The 20614-nt window shown below is 35.2% G+C and overlaps 1 protein-coding gene across 2 annotated transcripts in view; it reads right to left on the bottom strand.

The window, feature by feature from the left end:
- CERT1 (ceramide transporter 1) overlaps positions 1-20614 on the bottom strand; it is a 75086-nt gene that overhangs the window by 10099 nt on the left and 44373 nt on the right. The window contains exons 4-12 of one of the 2 annotated variants that reach the window (XM_031609310.2): positions 17746-17853; positions 16812-16950; positions 15996-16079; positions 10920-11077; positions 7686-7778; positions 6307-6393; positions 4080-4172; positions 3434-3511; positions 207-302 (exon numbers count right to left, since the gene is read on the bottom strand). In XM_031609310.2, coding sequence (XP_031465170.1) covers positions 207-302; positions 3434-3511; positions 4080-4172; positions 6307-6393; positions 7686-7778; positions 10920-11077; positions 15996-16079; positions 16812-16950; positions 17746-17853 — 936 coding nt within the window. The remainder of the gene's footprint in view (positions 1-206; positions 303-3433; positions 3512-4079; positions 4173-6306; positions 6394-7685; positions 7779-10919; positions 11078-15995; positions 16080-16811; positions 16951-17745; positions 17854-20614) is intronic. The other variant, XM_031609311.2, reaches the window with a different exon arrangement.

Below are 20614 nucleotides of genomic sequence, written 5' to 3' on the forward strand. Positions count from 1 at the left end.
TTTCAACACCAAGCTTTTAGCAAGAGAGAAGGAAGGAATCCATGTTATCCGAGGTGTTACACAGGATGTTGCAGCTCTAGTGAACTCTAGTTCTAGCTTGAACAATACTGTTCTCAGAAGTTCTAACAGCACAACTTACTGAGTGATAGTATTCAAAGAGAACAAGAATCTGTCTGACATCAGTTAAGCATAAACCAGATGTTTACCTTCATTTCTCCTTCTTCAACCACTAGCTGCCAATTGGCATCTCCTCCTACATCTTGTAAGGAATAAGTCATATGGTTTTGTACCATCTCTTCCACCTTTAAAGCAGAAAAAATACACATTTTACATTTTTTTTCATCCTCTTGGACAGGCATTTGTACAATACTGGAAGCCACATGTCAATACATCATTCCTGTGTGGTGCTGAACTGGGACAACAGTTCTCCATCCAAGCTTAAGATACTGTACTTAAGATACAGATACTTCCAGGCTTCAAAAACAAAAGCCAAAACAATGATTCAAAGTATAACTTAATTCTTTGTGAGTACTTCCCATTCTTCCACTGTATGCCTGAAATGTCAAAACTCCCTACTTCTACCTGAAAACTGTTTCAGTTCAGCAAAATTACTTCAGGTATCTCTAAGCAGAATTACAGTGCCTAGTGACTCTTGTAGGACAACAGCCAATAAAGAACACTTAAAAAGCCGAACAAAAGTGTAGGGGTGGGGATGATGAGAGCAGGACAGAAGTGCTGTTGTTTGACACCAGCAAACCCAACACAGGAACACAGATCAACTGTGATTCTCCGTTATCAGAAAAACATGCCTGCTCTGCTCCACCGGAACCTCTGCACAATTACAAATCAGGAAAAAGACAGAACTGCTTACATTCAAAAAATTAGATGATGCAGAGACTTATCTATTAAAAAACATTCATTTAAAACTAGACAGTTGTGTGCTTTCCTGAAAGTTCAGATATTTGATACATTTTAATCCAGCTATGGAAATACCTCATTTGTTAAAAATTCTGCTTAGCGCAAATGACAGTGGGCGACTTAACAGGAAATGCCTTTTTATTTGCATTATTTTCCGTTTGCAGTTTCATTCTACAATGCTTTTTGTAATAGGACAGGGACAGAAAATTATACCCTTCCAAATAAAAATAGAAGCAAAAATACAGTATACACTGCTGAGTAATGTTTACAAATATTGTAAACAATCTACTAAGCTTCACCTAAACAAGAGGTGACCACTAAAATCTGTCACAGCAAGCAATACCACCTGACTGACACTGTTAACGTGAATTACTATGTTTTCTTTTTTTTAAACAGAAAAGCACTACACCTAACCATTATTTAACTGACCAGAGTAGTTTAAGAATAAAACTGAAGCATCAGCAGTAGTTTCTGCACTGCTTACAAGACTATTTTATAAGCACACCAGGCTTCATAACATATGAAACAATTGCAGTAATTAGTGAAAAAGTAGAAAAGCAAAATGAAAGAATACTTCATCTTTTCCTTATGTGTTCAGAACACATATGAACAGAAATATGATATTTATTTTTAATTTAAAGCAGTAATTTTATTTGTACAGTGTATTTCTTAGAAAATGTGCTTAAGATCAGAGAAACACGTCTGTCCAAAAACCAAGTCTCCAGAGAGGGAACGGAGGCCAATTTTATGTCAATAAAGCCCAGGGCAGGTTGTCAAGAGAAGATGGCATGCTGCTTTTCTCTTCATTGTCTTTCATCTGTTTTCTTGCTAGCAGTGAAACTCCAGAGAAGATGGACTGATTTGTTAGTCTGGTAGAAATTTTTTCCAGGGAAAAGATACTGAGGTAATTAACGGGGGGGCAGATTTTTGTAAACTAGTAAGATCATCCTTTCTGCAGTAAGCTAGTTAACTTAATGCCACATCCTAACATACTGGATGATAACTTCTGCTTAGTAAAATCCATGCAGCAGCCACAAATGCAAATCCATCTAGCTATCATTTTTAATTTGTGTTATTTTGAACAGACCTGGTCAGCCTCAGATTTGTTTTTAAATGATTTATTTTTCCATCATATTAAATCTCTGCTACAGAGGTTTACTGCATGGATGCACGACTGTTATTGCTGGTATAAAAGACAAAAATGTCCTATTAAACTGTCTTTCTTTCAACCAAAAAGTTCTACCTTTTTTCCAAGTCTCTCCCCCTACCCACCTGTGGGGAATGAATGAATAGCTGTGTGGCACTGAACTGCCTGATGGGTTAAACAACAACCACCATTATTTTTGGCACCCAACGTGGGTGGCCAGAAGGGTTGAAATAACAGATTTGGCCGGAGTATCTCAAAACAAATTTATTATAAGCACTGTCATGCATGTTCTCAGAGTTCTGTTGTGTAGAGCCTTACTTGCTATCTATGCTCCCTCTTTTGCCAATGATCACACCTGGGTCTGGGTTAATGTTATCAATATTATTTTTGTTATACTGTGTCACACAGGCTTATGACATAATAAAATTAGTGCTTGCAAAGCTTGCAGTACTTTCTGCAGGTGGCATGATTCTGGGCTTTGTTAATCAAAAGAAAATCCATTCCTTCTATTTTGAAAAAAACAGCTTGTTTGCAATATTAAATAATGATTAAAAAAAAAAGATAAAGTAACATATCCTAGAAAGAATTCCTGCTCTGGTTTACAGTAAGATAAAGGCTTGCAGTAGAAGAAAATAGCAGCATGAATGTCATGTCTTGCTCTCTAGTCTCAAAGAAATGATGTTCAAACATGACATCACTTAGTTAACCCAACTTTAAACTATGTACTTCAGGTCCTTCAGAGCAAGCACCTGAAGCAATTTTGTACATTACTAGTGTACACCACTTTACATTTACATATTCAGGAAATCAGAGTTACTTTCTGAAGAATCAGTGAATATATTGAAAGCTTTCATTAAAGAACTATTCATATCCACAACCTTACTAACAGCATATTTTATAACATTTCAGTTATACATCTAGTTGTAGAGGTCAAAAACAGTGAATATTAAAGATCAGTATTACCATCTTAACGTCACTACAAGTGACAAGTGTTAAAAAAAATTACATCTTTATTTTAAAAAGAAGAAAATTAATTTGAAGCAAAGACCATCTCCGTCCCACACAAAACAGGTGTTATTCTAATGTCACAAAAATCAGAAATACAGAAAGTTCAGGTTCTGTGCATTTTTATTAAAGCTACCGAAATCAATCCAACAGTTTCACAAGGGTTGGGCCTCTGCAGGAGTGATATGCATGCAAGCAGAATGTAAAAAGACAACCATTTAGTCTACTAATAGAGAACTCCTTTGTTTGTCTCAATGTACTAGTTTAAAGCAAGCAGTGATTCATGTAACAAAAATGCAGGTTCTAGAGAAGATGAAATATAGCAAAGATATGTAACCCCCACTCTACACATAAATACAGTACCTGGGCGCTGAATCTGTGAACATCATCAGAGGCACTGACTAGATCAATGGAAGACATGGAGGAAGAGCGACTATAGGGCTACCAGAGACAGACAAAGAAAAAACCAAGTAATCAGAACAAAGGCACAACAGAGCATTCAGTACCAACTTGCAAGCACAAGATAATGAAGAAAAGGAAAACAAAAGCACCATAAGCAGCAAGCACAGCAGCAAATGCTGATTTCATGCACCTATTATGTATTATGCTCCCAGTGTAGCCGTGAGAGGAGCAGTGTTTCCAGTAACATTAAAATGAAAGTCCACTGATCCTGATCCAAGTGACTTTTACAAAATTTTAACTAATTCAATCAATTTTGGTGAAGAAATCTTAAAAACTGAGGTTGATAGTTCGTCTGTCTCCTTTACTATCACTGATAATCTTGAAAGAAGTCAAGAATATTCTAAACAAACACTCAGAACAGTGTTTTTTTGAGCCAAGAGAAAACAGTCTTCCTCCAAGTCCAACTACTTTAACTGAATATGAATAAACCATGAAAAGTTACTAGAAACACTTACAAACAGAAAATCAATCTTGCCTACCCATACCAATTGTATAGAAACATCATATATCACCCAATATTCTGCGGAAATTGTGGGAAATATTTTACCTTTTGGACAAATCGATGACTCCCCACAGCAGAATATGCATCTCCAGAAGGTAAGGATGTTGGCCAGTGCAATCTGACTTTTTCACTTTGAGACTGCAACAAAATAGGCTTAATTATTGGTAGTTAGTTGCTACTAAGTGTACTATTAAAGAGCTGAGTCATCCTCAGTCTATGTAATGGCTACTGCATTAAAACAAGAACTAATGCCACCCCTGACAGGCCTTAAGTTGGCATCCTGATGGTCTTTTAGGTGAATGAAATATTCATTCACTTCATCTATACTTCCAGGTGTGTTTCTGGATTAAGGAAAATTAATTGGTACCACTAAGGCTGCTGCATCAATTTAGCAGTAATAATCACTCAAAATTTTTAGTATCCACTAAGAGACTCCAGCACATGTAGACTATGTTGGGTACTGCACATCCACCAGGAAATCTTAGAGTTCTTAACCAAGTCATTATGAAACTTAATAATTCTAAGACAAAGGATACTCCACATGGTTATTCCCTCTCATTTTATACACCACTTTATGTTCTCATATTCTGTACACAAAGGCTGCTAAAAAGTAATGCTTCTGTTTTATGATGTTGGCCCACGATGTGAGAGGTGGGTGTTGATGGTATGGCAGTAATGGTTGATCCCTCCTGCCAATATTCTGTTACAATTTTGTTGCTCTTCCACAGATGGCAGCAGAGGGGCAGACTGACAAGCAAAGGTGTGTCACTGAATTCCTCTACGAGAAAAAAACTGCACCCACTGACACGTTCATTGATGCTTGCTGAATGTTTGAGGAGACCGAACAGTGGATGTGAGCACAGTGAGGTGGTGGATGGTGCAGTGGCAACAGTGACACTGACATTTAAGACAAGCTATGCTCTAGACTGCCATGCACAGCTGTCACATCACAAAATGAAGATCAGCTTGATCAGTTCATCTGTGCATTGGCAGATTATGATCAAGAAACCTTGCCTGGAGCTGAGTATCACCTTCATTGTGTTGGTAATACATGGTGGCAATGTTGGAACATTGCAAAGTTTGTACCAGGTGGGTCCCAATGCTCACACAAGAACAGAACACTGTATTCAAGTTTGTCAGGACCTACTGAAACAATATGAGGCTGGAAGTGGCAATTTCCTGGATTGCACCACTACTAGTGACAAGATACAGTATCCCTTCCAGATGGAGTAAAACAGCAGTTTGGGCAGTGGCAACACCTGAATTTCCCATGGGGAAAAAATAAGTTCAAGATGCAGCCCTTATGGGTAAAGTGATATGCACTGTCTTTTGGGACAGAAAAGGAGTGATTCTTCTTTATTTCCTATTCAGACAAACCATCGACTCTGACTGCTACACTGCAACACTTCCTAAGCTGAAGTTCAAACTTCCAGAGTAAGGACAGAGGAAAAAACACCTTTCTCTTGTAACACAGTAACACCAGGCCCCATATACCAGTCTGGGGACCAAGGAGCACACTGTCCATCTTGGCTAGACTGTCCTACCACTGTAGTCTGGCTTTATGTTTTTTTGCTTCCATTTGTTTGGGCTGCTGAAAGACAGTCTGCACAGGCAACATTTTCCTGGCACGATACCACCACAGCAGTTGTGAAACAGTAGGTCATCTCCACTGGCACAGATTTTTTTTTTTTTCTTTTTACCAGAGCAGCATGCAGGCTGTTGTTCATCACTGGCAAAAACACATAGCTAATGGTGGCGACCATGCTGAAAAATAATGTTTTGTAGCTGAAAATTTGCTCTCCCAAATAGTATTACTGTGCTCTTTGTATTTGTTATAGTTTCCATGGAAATAAATAGGAGGCATTACTTTCAAAGCAACCCTTACACTAAATGCATGTTATCCCTATTTGATCTTTGCCCCTGTTATTAGCAAAATAAACTTCAGGGCAGTAATGATGTTTTGACAAATACCTGCAGTGTTTGGTATTCCTATTTGCACATGTACCTGTTACAAATAAGTTTTATACAGAATTTTAAGATACATTAGAATCAGAAACAAGAGATTCAATTAGGTTAACATTTGCACTGTAATCCACATAAACTGTGAAATCAGCTTCTCAAAATTAGTGTTAAACAACAGTAATTAACTTTACAAATACCAAGAATTGAATTCTACTTTAAATTGCCAGGAGATGCACCCAAGGAATGACTATAGGTCATTGAAGCTTCCCATGAAGCACCCATCATTAACACATTTTTCAAGCATCAGTACCTGTTCCTCCATTTTATCCTGTCTATCAAGAGCAGCTTCAACAGCATCAAAGAATTCTTCTTCATTAATCAGACTATTAGGGCCCTCCTAGAGTATAAGAAACAAGAACTAGTTTAAAACTTCGGAGACATGAGAGCTCCACTTAATTTAATTTTAGACGTATCTGTATGTATTATGTATGTAACTGACAGAATGAAATTCTTCCATATCATACAAATATTCCATATTTTTACAAATATTCTTAGACTACAATTCATCTGAAAACACTACTTGTTAAAGAGAGTTACTGCCTCTAACTATAACATAGGAGGTAGTTATGCAAACAAGGCAAAAAAACCAGGAAACTGAGGAATTGTCAACATACTTTGACATCAGATTTAAGCTTTAAATAACATACAATTCCTCTTTAAAAATGCTTACAAAGTGTCAGAAAAGTAAACATATTAACATAATTGCACAATTAGACTACTTCTGAGTATTCCAGTGCTCCAGATAAAAATATAAGACAAAAAATAGTGGGGATCATTTACTTGAGAATTCTTGGAATGAACAACTTAACATAAAGAAGCAGGTAGAACTGAGTACTGAAAACTCAAGTTTAAGACTTAAAATAGTAATTTAAGAAAACTAGGCTTAGTGTTGTTATTGTACAGTAAAATCTGCCAAATCTCAAAAAACTAAAATGGATACCTGAGAGAAGCAGCAGTGTTCAAATGTCTATTAAGTATCCCATATCATTACTATTTCTCAAGTTTTGATTTTTAAGCAAAAACGAGCATTTGATTAACGCTTGTGAAGTCAGGTTCTTAAAAAAAAAAATCACACAAACTGCACTGTAGGTGCATTGGCTTGTATTATTTTTCAGAAGGTGGTGTAGACACTGTAGAATTTGAGTAAATACCTGAAGAGGAAGTTTCTGAAACACACGATTTAACAGCTATAGCAGAATCTTAAATCACTGCATTTATGATCACATTTGAAGTAACAGAGACAAGTTAAAATTGATTTTAGTTGAACTTCAGATTCTAGGACTGCCTCTGCCTTTAGGGTTTCTGTACTGTATTACACACCTATACAGCTGACCCATAAGAAAGGAAAAAAACTACTCCATATAAGCAGTATCAAATGTATTAACAAAATCAAAATTCACCAGAAATATCAGTAAATGAATTACTCTAGACACAAGAAGGACAAGATGAAGATTGAATTTCATTTAAAAAAAGGATAGAAATCTGTCATGCAGTTTTCAAGTTGGAAAAACTGAGGTGGCATGAACACTCTTGCACAAGCAAATTAGATTGATTTACACATACAATCATTTAATAAATAAGCTTTCAAACTCCTGGCTTTAAAAAAAAAAAAGTAAAGCAGAAATGTACCTCGTAGTCTGGCCCTCCAAAGTGGGACTTTTTCTTCAGTTCTGTTACAGCATTTTTATATGCTTCTTCTGTTCTTCTCCTTTTTTCTACCTCCTGCAAAATGACATGATCTTTTGATGCTGAAGGAATGAAATAGCTGATAGCAATACATATGCCAATAAACAGAACGATCAGTATAGCTTAGCTTTTTTTTTTTTTTTTTTTACAAGATTTCCAGAGCCATCAATTTTCTCATTTTATTTACAGGCGCACACAGTGTGCATTCATATATACTCAAACAAAATTTGGGAAGTTAACTACCTCGAGGAGCCCCTTCCCACAGAATCATAGAATTGCTCAAGGAAAAGACCTTGAATTCAGATCATCAAGTCCAACAACAAAGAAGAGTGTGTGCAAAAGAATGCATGTAGCAAAGAAAGTGTGAGCAAGTAAAGCTGAATAGGAAAGGTGATTTAGTGACCAGGGACACAAACAAGACTGATGCACTTATTTTTTTTCTTTTTTAATAAGACGTGCAAGAAATTACTAGATCAGCGACCAAAAATCGAAATCTAGTTTAAATATAACTATAAATGGTTCACTGAGGGTCAGACCTGCTAAGTGACTGTTTGAACTGCTCAACACCATTGCTCGGGCAGTCATGACAAAGGATGAAGGGTAAACTGGTAAAATGCTAACTCGTTGAATACAGTGAGATGCTAATGAGTCACTGCATGTAAGCTTCTATCTGTAGTTAGTTGGCATAGGATTCAAGTGAGTCATTTCATGAATTCCAAGCAGAGAATAACAACTCACCATCATTCTCTCGTAATAGGTGTATGACTCTATTAAAGCCACTAATTATATCTACATTACATATTTTGAATAAAGATGTAGTGATGCTGGAATCAAATTAAGCCTAGCATTTCCTCTGCAAATTTTCTCCTTTAAAGTATAAGAGAAAGTAGGCTGAACTTCATTATCTCACAATATTTACTTCCATCTCAGAAGACATTCATCTGATGATATTGCAATGCTTTTAAATCAGATCCATAGCTGTAGAAGACTTCTACAAACTATGTTGAGCCAGTAAAGCAACGTAGTGGAAAGGCAATATGTGTATCTATGTGTAGATATAAAGACATTTTTATTAGAGAGGATGCAGGGGACCCTCTGGGAGGAAGTCAGGGCTCATGTCAGACACTACCAAGTCCAGACAGCTCCAAAGATTCACTGCAGGATGCAGAAGTGTCACACGTAAGTGACATTTCTGAAAAAAAAACCACAAAAAAACCACAAAACAAACAAACAAAAACCCACACTGGGGGAGAGGAGGAGGGAACAAAAAGAAGCAGCGGAGGGAATGTCAAGGCCAGAGGGGGAGGTGGTGCTTGATGGCAGAACACATATCCATACTGTAGCCCATAGAGGATCCCCACACACTGGAGCAGACAGATGTTAGCTTAAAAAACTGTGGCCTATGGAAAGCCCACACTGGTGCAGATCATTCCTGACAGGAACAGTGGTCCATGAATGACTCTACTCTAGACCATATTTCCCATTATTCCCACACTACTGAGGGCCAACAAGCTTACTAAAGCAAAGAATCTTAAAATCTCCAAGCAAGTTTTGAGAAGTGTTTCCTATTTAATTTCTGGAAAACCAAGTTCAAACAAGATCATGATCCCCTTTAAAATGTTTTTACTCATGATATATGAGGTAATCTGCACATGGCATACCAGTAACATGAGAACTAAAGGGAAATTCAGTTTTGTTAACCATTTGCAGCTAAAAAAGTGTTTTCAAATTAGTCTCATGACTAATAACTGATCTAAACTATCTTCTATATTAACATATTATTCCATATTAAAATACACGAAACGTTGGACAAGAGAAATTCATTTCATCCATGCTCTAAGAAAATTCTGATGAAGTCTGTCTGCTCAGTCAAGAGAAAAAAAGTTCTTGTCAGTGGACCACTAAGGAGATACCAAGAAAACAGATCCAGACTCTGGTACAAGGATGAAAAAAAGAGTAGATACTGAAATATTTCTGATTGGATATAGACAAAGACTTTCACTATAGCATTGTAAATTTCTCTGTAACGACAGGTGTATAGAACAGAAAGTTGTGCAGTCTCCATCTTTGAAGACTTGAAACCAGATGTAATAAAGTCCTGACCACCCCAGTCTAATTTCAAACTCTCCTTGCCTTCGGCAGGAGATTAGACTAGAGATCTACGAAAGTCTCTTCCAATCTGAGTTATTCTGTGATCCCACTAATGAATTTCAAGTCTTGGATCTGCTACAATTCCACCAACTACTTAGATGAATCAGTACCAAATTAAGCATTGTCTGAAGTATCAAAACAGCAAGATAAGCCCAGACCTTTGACATACAGACAAAGAACAGCTAGAGACAGGTGTAAGGTCTAAAATGCAGATATATTTTATCAGAATGCCTTTATTATTTGAATCATGTACCACTAAAATATATAAAGTAAGATTTGATGTGATATATGCCATATGTGAACATGCTAAATTAAAAAACAAGAAACAACAATGGCACAGAACACCAGGCAATAACGGCAGGCTGGCAAGATTGTAGAAGACAAAGCCTGAAATACATCCCAGACACACTTCCAACACATCTCATCTGAAGAAGAGATTGTGCATTTTGAGTTGCTATAGTGGTTGCATAGGATTAGTGCGAACTATTATTGTCATCAGAAAAACAGATAACACCACTAACTAAAAAAATTAATCAACTAGTTTAAGTCATGTTTTCTACTCCTCTCTTAAAAGTGAAATAAATGATGATCCCTTTAAAGAGTTAAACCCTTAAAGAATAGGTTGTTCTCAGTACTGTTACCATTTTACAATTAAGCATTTTGGATTTGCACATCATTCTGGATACAGCATGGATATTCAGATCTCCTTTAGAAGGCTGCAAGCAATAACGTATTATATTAATGCTGTCAGGTCCTCTTTGGATTTTAAAGAATAATATAGGAATCCTAGTTGAACATGGGCTGCAAAAAAGAAGTCTTTGATGAATGCTACTATATCAGCAACAGTCAAGATGAGGCTTTAACATTTTGTAGGACTAATAAATAATGAAAACACCTAAAATTAGTAAGTGTTGTAAATAAAAATACAAATAATGCCTGGACTAAGAAGGTGAAAAACAGGTGTTGAAATTTCAAGCTGAATAAACTTTTTTTTTGTAAAACAAAGTGGAAGGAAAACAACCTTACCTTATCTAGCCTTTTTTGCCAGCTTTCTTCACGTTTTACCATGAGTTCAATGCAGTGAGATAGTGTAGCAAGGATTCCAGCAGTAGTTGCCTTGAATGTTATAGCTTCTCCTTTAAAGTCTATGCCATTAATTCCTTTGGGTGTCACGTGTGGAAATACTGAAAACAAACATAAACCATTTACTGACAGCTGCATTTAATCCAAGTGAGCATCTTAAAAGCATGGTTTATATTACAATTGTTCCAATATACTGCCTAGAAAGTTGATTTCGAAACACAAATCAAAATGTGCTAATTATCTGCAGCTATCCACAGGATAAGAAAAGAGATTCAGAAGGAAGAATGCATCCCTTCAGCTTCATCTTGCTATACGCTATTTCCAGTCAGCTTGTAATGCTGTATTACTCTGTGCTCTGCATATCATGTAGGTGGAGGGAGTGGTAATACTTCGTAACAATAGCAGTTTGAGAGCTTTAAGTGAGGCCTAAAACAGAGAAACCTCTACATACCTAATTCAATACTAAGAAAGGAAAAATTAAAAAATTCAATCAAAGCCAAAATGTCATATGCAAAGTTGCTCTAAGCTGGCAATTTTAGATTTTAAATCCACAAAGTAAAAACGTATGATATATATAAAAGTATCAAATTTGTGGAATTATCCAAGTATTGTGGGTTTTGCAATTCCAACAACTACTTCATGCTGTCAACCAAGCCATCTGTTGCTAAGGCTATTTAAATCACTTAAAATGCGTGACAAAAAAATACCTATTATATGTCACACTTACATATAGGTTGACAGAATAACAAATCAAATACCACACATAAATGCCATAAAGTATTAGCAAGCAGAAGTAAACCCCTGTTGAAGACTGAGCTTGGCAAGCTCAAGTACTTCCTGCTATGCCATGGTTAAAGCTAGTGACTTGTCACCCAGCTGGATAATGCATTTTTATTTAATTTTTCTTTGGTTTGTCAGCATGCCACAGTTATGGTTTAAAAAGCTGAAATAAATATTTATGTTAAGTTTATCCAATAACTGCCTGCATGGGCAAAGCAAAACTTTCAAGAAGCTCTGTTCTTACAAGGAAGAGAAATGCAATTGCTGTCCTCTGATAGTAGAATACTTGGGGAACAGAAAGCAAACATCACATGGTCTTAAGCAATGGTGCAAGTCTCCAGAAGCTTTATATGCTCTTCTTTCACAAGCAATCAAGCTATTTTTATTTCAAATACATGATTACAGACCATACAGTTCTTCAAATTCCCCAATAAGCATACATGGTATGGTAAAACACAGCTTATTTTTTTATTCCACATTAATGAAGAATACTCCCTAACAGATGAAGATGATAGGGGGCTGGAAAAAAAAGAAAAAAATTGTTTCAGAAATAATAACAAGCGAACGAGATCTCCCTCCCCCTAACAGCTGCAGAGGGAACACGGAGGAGGCCGAGACTGAAAGTGGTATAAGCTGGCAAAGAGGCAGTGCAGTGGATTCACTGCGAATAATGAAAATTAAACAACAGCTTCACATAAAAACTGCATTTTTCTTTGAGAACTGTAATACCACTAATTTGTTCTGCTTGTGTACAGCATGTTCACCTGCAGGCTTACCAGCAGAGCTGTACTGCTTTATAGACCTGCTTTTTTCTTCAGTACATAATACTGCTAAACATAATACTGCTGAAGAAACATCCACCAGCTGCAACGTAGAAAATTCATTTCACAAATCTCTGCTGCAGTTTGTTAGGGTAATGCAGCAACAGACTCATTTCTCGAAAAAAGTCAGCTTTCATTGAATCTCAGCTACAACTCATTAATACTTTGATATGGTTTTGGATACAATGCATTTTAATATATATTATATAGAGAGAGAGAATAATATATATATATATATAATAAAATAACCCATTCAGTGACTAGTGTCAAAGCAGCAGTGATATGTAAGCTGTCTGAAATCTGGACAAAAATGAACCTGCAGATGCTTATTTCTTTGAGGAGAGGATCTGCAAAAAATGCTGCAAAGCTTATTTCTTTGAGGAGAGATCACTCAAGAGATTCTTTATTGTGTATGGGGGTACTCCTCAGGAGACATTTTTCTTCCCAAAACATGTCTGAAGATGACCACAAGCCCCAGCTCAGAAACAGTTAAGCTTCAGAATATTAACAATATTTGTCAGATTTTCTATCTGGAGAAGCAGAACATCTTTCTAATTTCTTCTCTACACTTCTTTTCTACATCAACTACAGGATCTAGTGTTTCAAGCTGAAATCTTCCATCGGGACATCTACAGGCTCAAGTTCAAGGACAATATTAGAAGTTTTCTTATTGGAGCTGCTCTCCTAGCTTTCTAATCAAGCTGCAGTCAACTGAAAAAAGCACTGCAATGAAATTTTGCCTACTTTAAATTCAACTTCAACATTTTAGTCAAGGGATTCCTTTCTTTATAATGTTTTTTTTTTTTAAATACCATGCTCTTTAGCTGTTCTGCACCTCTACTCTATTAGGATGAGTTTTTACATTTTCTTCCTAAGATATGGTTTTCAACCCTTCCCCAGAAGTCTAAAACATAACTTGCTTAGTGAAATCCATTTTCCAGTGAAATGGAAGATTTTTAGAAGGCAGTAAGTAAAAAACAAAGTTACTTTTTCTCTTCCATTTTATTCCACTTCTGCAACTTATACCTCTATACTAATTCTACATGAAAAAGAAATGGGTGGGAGTATTACCCACTTATTAAGTGAAACCTATTGTTGATCTTTTGTGGATGACAGTAGGATTAATAGGATTAGTTTTCCTGTAAGAATAACCTTATTATTTCAGCAATGCGGGTGAATATTCTTCTTACATTTGAAGAACAAAAATTCACCACAAGTCCCACTGTATTTTATACAGGCTATTTCCTTCATCTATGTAGTTCTATCTTCTGTCTTTAAAGAGGATCCCACAATAGGTTTCACCCACTCTTATTTAAATTAAGCCCAAATTCACTCATTTTCCCAAGCAGATAGATGGGAACACTTCTCAGTCAAGACTCTCACATTCCTAGACTACAAGATTCCAACTGGTAAACACACATCAGTCAGGCACTCCCTTGGTGCCTTGATACTAATGACCACTGTTTCAGTTACCAGATTTTCCAACTGGAAAATGATGAATTTGAATACCTGCATCGCACTTTAACTCTTCATTGAAGGTTCCTAGGAAACAAAAAAAACTTCCCTGTCCAAACATGGTATCTTCATTAGCAGTATATGAATCTCTACAGTCATGCTAACTTTCTCCTCTCTACTCAGGAACTGTGCAGAATGGAAATTTCAAAAGACAATGAGAACACAGTTCCTTAAACAAATTATAAATCTAATGGTTTGAGCACAAGATACTAGGATCGTCTGTGAAGACAGAAGTTGGACTTGATCCCTGTGGGTCCCTTTCAACCCAGGATATTCTAAGACAGCATGGAATTTTTTATGCATTTACTCCTTATAAAACAAACATCCTATTTGAAAAAAATAGAATGAAAATCAGTTGTTAACAGAATTGATGGAAAGTATTTTAACAGAAACAAGAATCATAAAAACTGTAACTAGAAGTTCTGCAAAAAGCAAAAGGTTGCAGAAATAGTGACCTATAGTAAATGAGTTTGTATGTAAAGGTATCCACCCAGGATACTCAACAATTCCTTAGCAGAGAAATTCCTGAATATTTGATAAAGATTTTTTTTTCCAAGATGAATATAGATACATTACTTCAAATTCCACTTAAACAATGATAAAAAGAAAGGACATCACTTTCCTATTAAAGTTTGTAACATGATCTGATGCACCAAAAATATATACTTTCCAAATGAAATTTTACATATTAGGTGAGTATATATAGGATATATAGCAGAGTAATACAGATAAGAAAAAATGTTCTAAAGGTAAATGAAGCTGAAACTCCTACACCATCTTACAAAAAGTCTGACAGATACCTCTTTTAAAATGAATCATGCCATGTAATTAGTACTCACTAATGTTTAAAAAAACTTCTCGTTTTTTCTGGAATTTGTTCTAGTGATTTAGAAGTCCTCAAAAATGTAGACTATATAGGGTTGATGAAACTGCTAGACTTGCTTACAGGTCAATATTGGTTATATGTACTGACAAAAAGCACAACAGATTTATTCAAGAATTTCAAAGTTATACTCTACTTAACCTCTGATGCCAGCACATAATTAATCCTTAGCAGGGGAAGCATTTTATATCACTGAAAAATCAGTTCATATTATTAATTCTGGAACTATGTTTAAAGTGCATTCCATTTTCAGTTCCTTTATGAAAGTGTTTTAAAGATTCCACCTGTTTTGAAAGAGTTAGCATAATTTAAAAACTTTGAACCAAGACCTAGTAAATACCTAAACTGTCAGCATCTAGTGAACAAACACTGAAGTAATTTCAGTCAAGAAACAAGAGAAAGTATACAAAGAAAGCAAAGAGTTTTCTGAGCACATATACAATTTCTGGCAGGCCAGCTGTATGAAGATTTTTCAAAAAGGAAGACCTGCATGAGTTTCACATTCACTTTCAAGAGAAAGATGACTATAATTAGATCTTTTAAGCTAAGAATTAAAAAAGAAAAAGATTTTGTTCATCATATCATTGAAAAATACGGTTAAAAAGTGGTGAAATTATGAGGAGTAACAACACTGACCTAGTCATAATGCAGCCACAGTAGTTGAAAAAAACATACAAGTTGACAACAGTAACAAGAACAAAGAATAATTATCTATTACAACTCTCAGTTCCCAATATTTTAACAACACAGCTGTTCCAGCAGAATTTCGTAAAACTGACTTTGAACACAATAGGAATTATCAGCTTGACAAGCTTCCATTAATATCTGTGTGTATTAAGTTAAGCTTAACTCAAGACAATCATGAAAAACATCTAACAATTTTAAAATGAACAAGAATTTCCTGTAACAAATTTGAAATACCATTCCTACAGCTTTCCTCTCAGACAAAAGCACGAATATCAGTCATATAAGGCTTATCATACTATTCAAGTGAATTTTCTGAAGTTCAGACATACTTACATTTTTCCCTACTGCTGTTACTGTTATGTAAAAAATCCCCATCAGAACGCACTGTAGGGAAATCATCTTCATCATCTTCTACCACTGAATTAGGGAGAGAAAGATAATATATTAGGGAAGAAAGAAAGCTGCTCTAATTCTTTGGTGTGTACGAACAAACTAGGAGCACTTTCACAGCTAAGCACAAGATATTTTTCCTAAAATAAAAACAAAAAGTCATGATCCTCCTGCCTTCTTTTTTTTAATCCCCATCAGAATTACAACATTACTATGAGGAATAATTATGAGATTCTTGGTCAGTGTCCAAAGGAAGGTTCTTTTATAACTGACTACACAAAGGAATCACAATTCAGCTCTTCTACTCTAGCAAATTTGCAAAAAAGTGAGTAAATATCCTCATCTGGGTCTACTACTGCAAGTGCACACTCAAGTTGTACAGTATTCTACCCTCAGCCAATACACCTCTGAAGAGCACAATATGGCAACAGCTTTGCTTTTATGTAATGTAAGAACATACCTTTCCTATCAAACTAATACTCAAATGTTTTTTCCAAAATAATGGTAAGAAATGCAGCTGTAAATTAACTTGATTACATCTTATAAGGGTAAAAAAAATATTGTTGTATAACATCAAGTGCTTAAAAGATCTTTTTTTTCAGTGAGATTTCAGCTACAGGTTAAGAACAAAGTTAAGCAGTTTTATACAGGAATCCAACTACTGCAGTGCAAGTAGTTGAAATTAATTACACAGAAACATTCCTTATCATATAGAAATTTAGATTTTAAGGAGGTCAGTGTTTCCAGTAACAACTTTACCTTTATCCCTCTGGAGTTCATCTTTGGAAACTGCATCTGCACAAGCATCAAAATATTTCTGTAAAGTATCAACTTGTCTACACAAGATGTCTCTAAAGGTTTCCATTTCTGCAAGCTTCTCACGTAAGCTATGGCCCTTCTGAAAATACAAGAGAAAAACACTTCAAATGCTTCTAAATATTCTACAGTAGTTCAAGGAAAAAAAAGTATTTCTGCAGCCAGAACAAATCTTTCAGGTACAACTGATGACCTTTCGGATATCAACTGCTAAGAAATATTGTTAATGTTCAAAGAACGTGATTATAAGAAACTATATACAAGCCTTCCTTCCTCATTTTTTTCACTGGTCTCAATTTTTCCTTTCTGTTGCACTTGCTACTTCAGAGCATTTGAAAAAGCTTACTAACAACAGCTTTGCTTAATCCCAAGTTTGCAGCTATTTGCCTGAAAATAGCTCTGGTTATTGTACTGATCTAGACACACCTTTCTAGCTTTGCTCCTCTTCTGCTCCTACAAGAAGCAACACTTATAGAAATGTTAAACATTTTAGTTTGAGACTCCAGAAACTGGAAAAGTAATTTGTCAATTGGTATTAATAATCAAACCTGTTAAATCACAGAACCAGCATATCATCCTTTAATTTAGAAGCCCTTGTATGCTCAGGAGTACACTGGGAAAGGCTAAATTCTCCTAACAGGTTTGATTTCTTTTGCCATCAGAAGATACTGTAATTTAAAATGGACAACTGCTTGGAGGCATGTGAAAGCTTCCTGTATAATCTGTTTTTCATTACATACAGAATTACACAGTAAACCAAAAAGTTGGTACTCTTTCCTCTAATTGTGTGAATGAACCTTCACATAATATACCCTTTTCTCATTTGCATCTTTTTTTTTTTCCACACATCCGTATTAAGAAAATATTATTCACTAACCTTGAACGAAGAGGTGGATGTTGCAGAATATCCACTTGCTCCAGAAACAAGAGACACCATGGAACCATGGCGGCGTAAACTTGATTCTGATCCATACCCAGATTCAGTCTAAAAAATACACACCACACAAAAAGCACAGTGAGATTTTAAATATGAGAAGAAACCATAAAAGCAATTAACATCACTTCCTCTAAAACATTGTTTCTTATCACTGTGTATTAGAAGCTTAACTCAAATTGTGCCTGCAAGTTCAAGACGTTGATTTAATACCTGTGAAGTTAATACAAATCTACTTTGTGGAAAAACAGTAGCTACTTACAACCTGTTATGCATCCCCCAAAAGTGCAAAAACCCATGTATTTAAAAGGTACAAAAATTGGAAACTTTTAGTTACTTTGGTATCTGTGATCTCCAACAAGCAATTTCCACACAACATTCACAAAACGTACAGTACTCTACAATTATGCAGAGTTAAGATGGTTCAGTATGAAGACAACCCACAGTCTGAGTAAATCTTTCCCACTACTGAAACAGTGATTTTTTTTATTTTTAAAATAAAAAAAATAGCAGGGATCAGAAAAAAACAGATAATAGCGGCCATTTTCTTGTTCCAGACTTCAATATTCTTTGTATAAAACTCAAATTAATTGAAAACAAGTACCTGCATAAACAAAAGGCAGAAGATAATAAGATATAAATACTTGAATATTACTGAAAACGTAGACTGTGTCTTGAATTTAAAAAAGCACAAAAATATGATAAAAGCATTAACTTTCATGAATTTCTTTACAGCTAAAACTACAAGCGCAGATATTGAGGAACTGAAGGAAAAATGTTTCTCCATGCATTCATATAAATAAATAGTCAGAAAAACACGGAGAGAATGCACTGAAAGAAACAAAGTGCTCAGATTAATATTTGAAATGCTGTTAATAGGTGAATTTGATCAAGTACACAGTGATGACATTGTGAAGGATCTTTGAGAAGAAAAAAATGCTGCAGCACAGAAATCCTGAAGGGGCAGGGAGATGGTGATACAGAATGAGTAATAAGGAACCAACAATAAAGTTCTTAGCTGTTACTGGAAAAATTAGAAGCTGCTTTGGAAAGTGAGGAAAGTGTTGATAAATAAAACAAATGAACTTACAGAGTTTTAAAAAAAGGGAGTAATGAAAAATGTTTGAAGCACTGCTCGAAACAGGAGTATTTGCACAATGTTTGAGTTACAAAGGAACAGAGGCAGAGAAACTTCATTTTGTCAAAATGAAGGTATGGCTGAAGAGTTGTTAACACCGTACTGAATGAGATTATACAGAAAAAAACCAAGAAGGAGCCTATCTGGCTGTCTGAAGAATGAGGCCGAAGACAAAAAAAGAACTGTGGAAACAATAAACTTCTAAAAAACCCAGGACAAATTATTAAAAGCAGAAAAGTAGTTGAAAAAAATGTATGCGACCAAGAAATACAAGTGTAGTTAGAAATGACTAGTCTAGAAGTCCAGTCTGAAAGAAAGTTAAATGATTAATTTACACTTACAGCAACTACAAAAGAGGCATTTGTAAATTTGAAAGATTTTATATGGCATGTCTTTAAGTTTGTTGCCTCAATTCACAAAAAGTAGAGAAATATTATGATCTATTTGACATAGAAGTTTATGTTTAATGACAGCTTAGAGTGAAATGACAGAACACAAGAAGCAGTTTCCTTAGGTCAAACTTTAAGGATGTATACATCATTTAGTCATTCCTTATGAACCACAAATTTAAAGCTATTTTACAGTAAGTAAGGTCCTAGAAAAATAGCTACAAGAGAGCTAAAAGCTCCACTTTTCAGAATTGACTACTTGTTTCAGAGCATGTCTTTAAGGTATCTATTGGATATAGCAGTGCGCTTTTTTTTCCCCCCCCTCATTTAAAGATACCAACAGAAATTGAAGTAATAAGGGGCTTTGATAATATATTTGGGATAATGAACCACATTTTGAATTGCAATGCACTTAGTGTTACAGTACAAAACTTACAGCTTTGACCACTGGATTTTAAGTAACCAAATTCTAAAGCTTTGATCAGTTTTCTTAAAATATTCAAGTAAGACTTGTGGCTTTTTTTTTTTAAATGGATTTTGAGTCCTCAAAGGTGACAAGTGAAATCAAAGCGGGTAAGATAATAAAAAATATCTGAAAGTACAATTAAGAGTTTTCGGCATACAGTACTACTATTTTACCTCAGAAGTGTTTAAGAAGCATAAACTATAAATCAAAATATTTCTGCTAACATTTCCTTTAAATGCAAATCTAAACAAAATTAAATGTTCCAGTGTCAACTTCATTGTTTACTTAATCATATACTACAAATATTAAGATGATTCTGAATGTGTTATTACTTCTGCTAGTTTGACAGTAGGGTCTTATTTAATATCTATTTACGTTGTAAAAGTTAGAAAGAAGGGAAAATGTTTCAATAGGATATGACTTCATGAACAGATTAATTTTAAAATGTAGTAAAAATGTCCAATGTATTGCAACCAGTATTTTAATGATGAAGAGCAGATTTATTCTGATGTTTTCTCTTTCAAGTGAGAAAGGCACATGTATGAAAAATGAGAGATTTAATTTTAGTAAGTGAAATTCTATAACATCCATACCTGAAGAATTAGTCAAGGTCCATTTTAATAGTACTTCTATAGACTTTAGAAGATAAATCGCATTAGTAGAAAACCTTGTGACTTACACTGGCTTAAATTCTTTTCTTCTAACGTTACCCTTATAATTAATGTCCATTTGAATTAGTTCACAAAATGAAAGCTGAGTGGAAAAAAAACTCCAATCTGCCTAATTATTCAAGCTGGGTTTTTTTTAAAAAGGTATCTT

Source organism: Phasianus colchicus, chromosome Z (genome assembly GCF_987193195.1).
Source record: "Phasianus colchicus chromosome Z, bPhaCol1.hap1.1, whole genome shotgun sequence".
In the NCBI taxonomy this organism is placed as follows: domain Eukaryota; kingdom Metazoa; phylum Chordata; class Aves; order Galliformes; family Phasianidae; genus Phasianus; species Phasianus colchicus.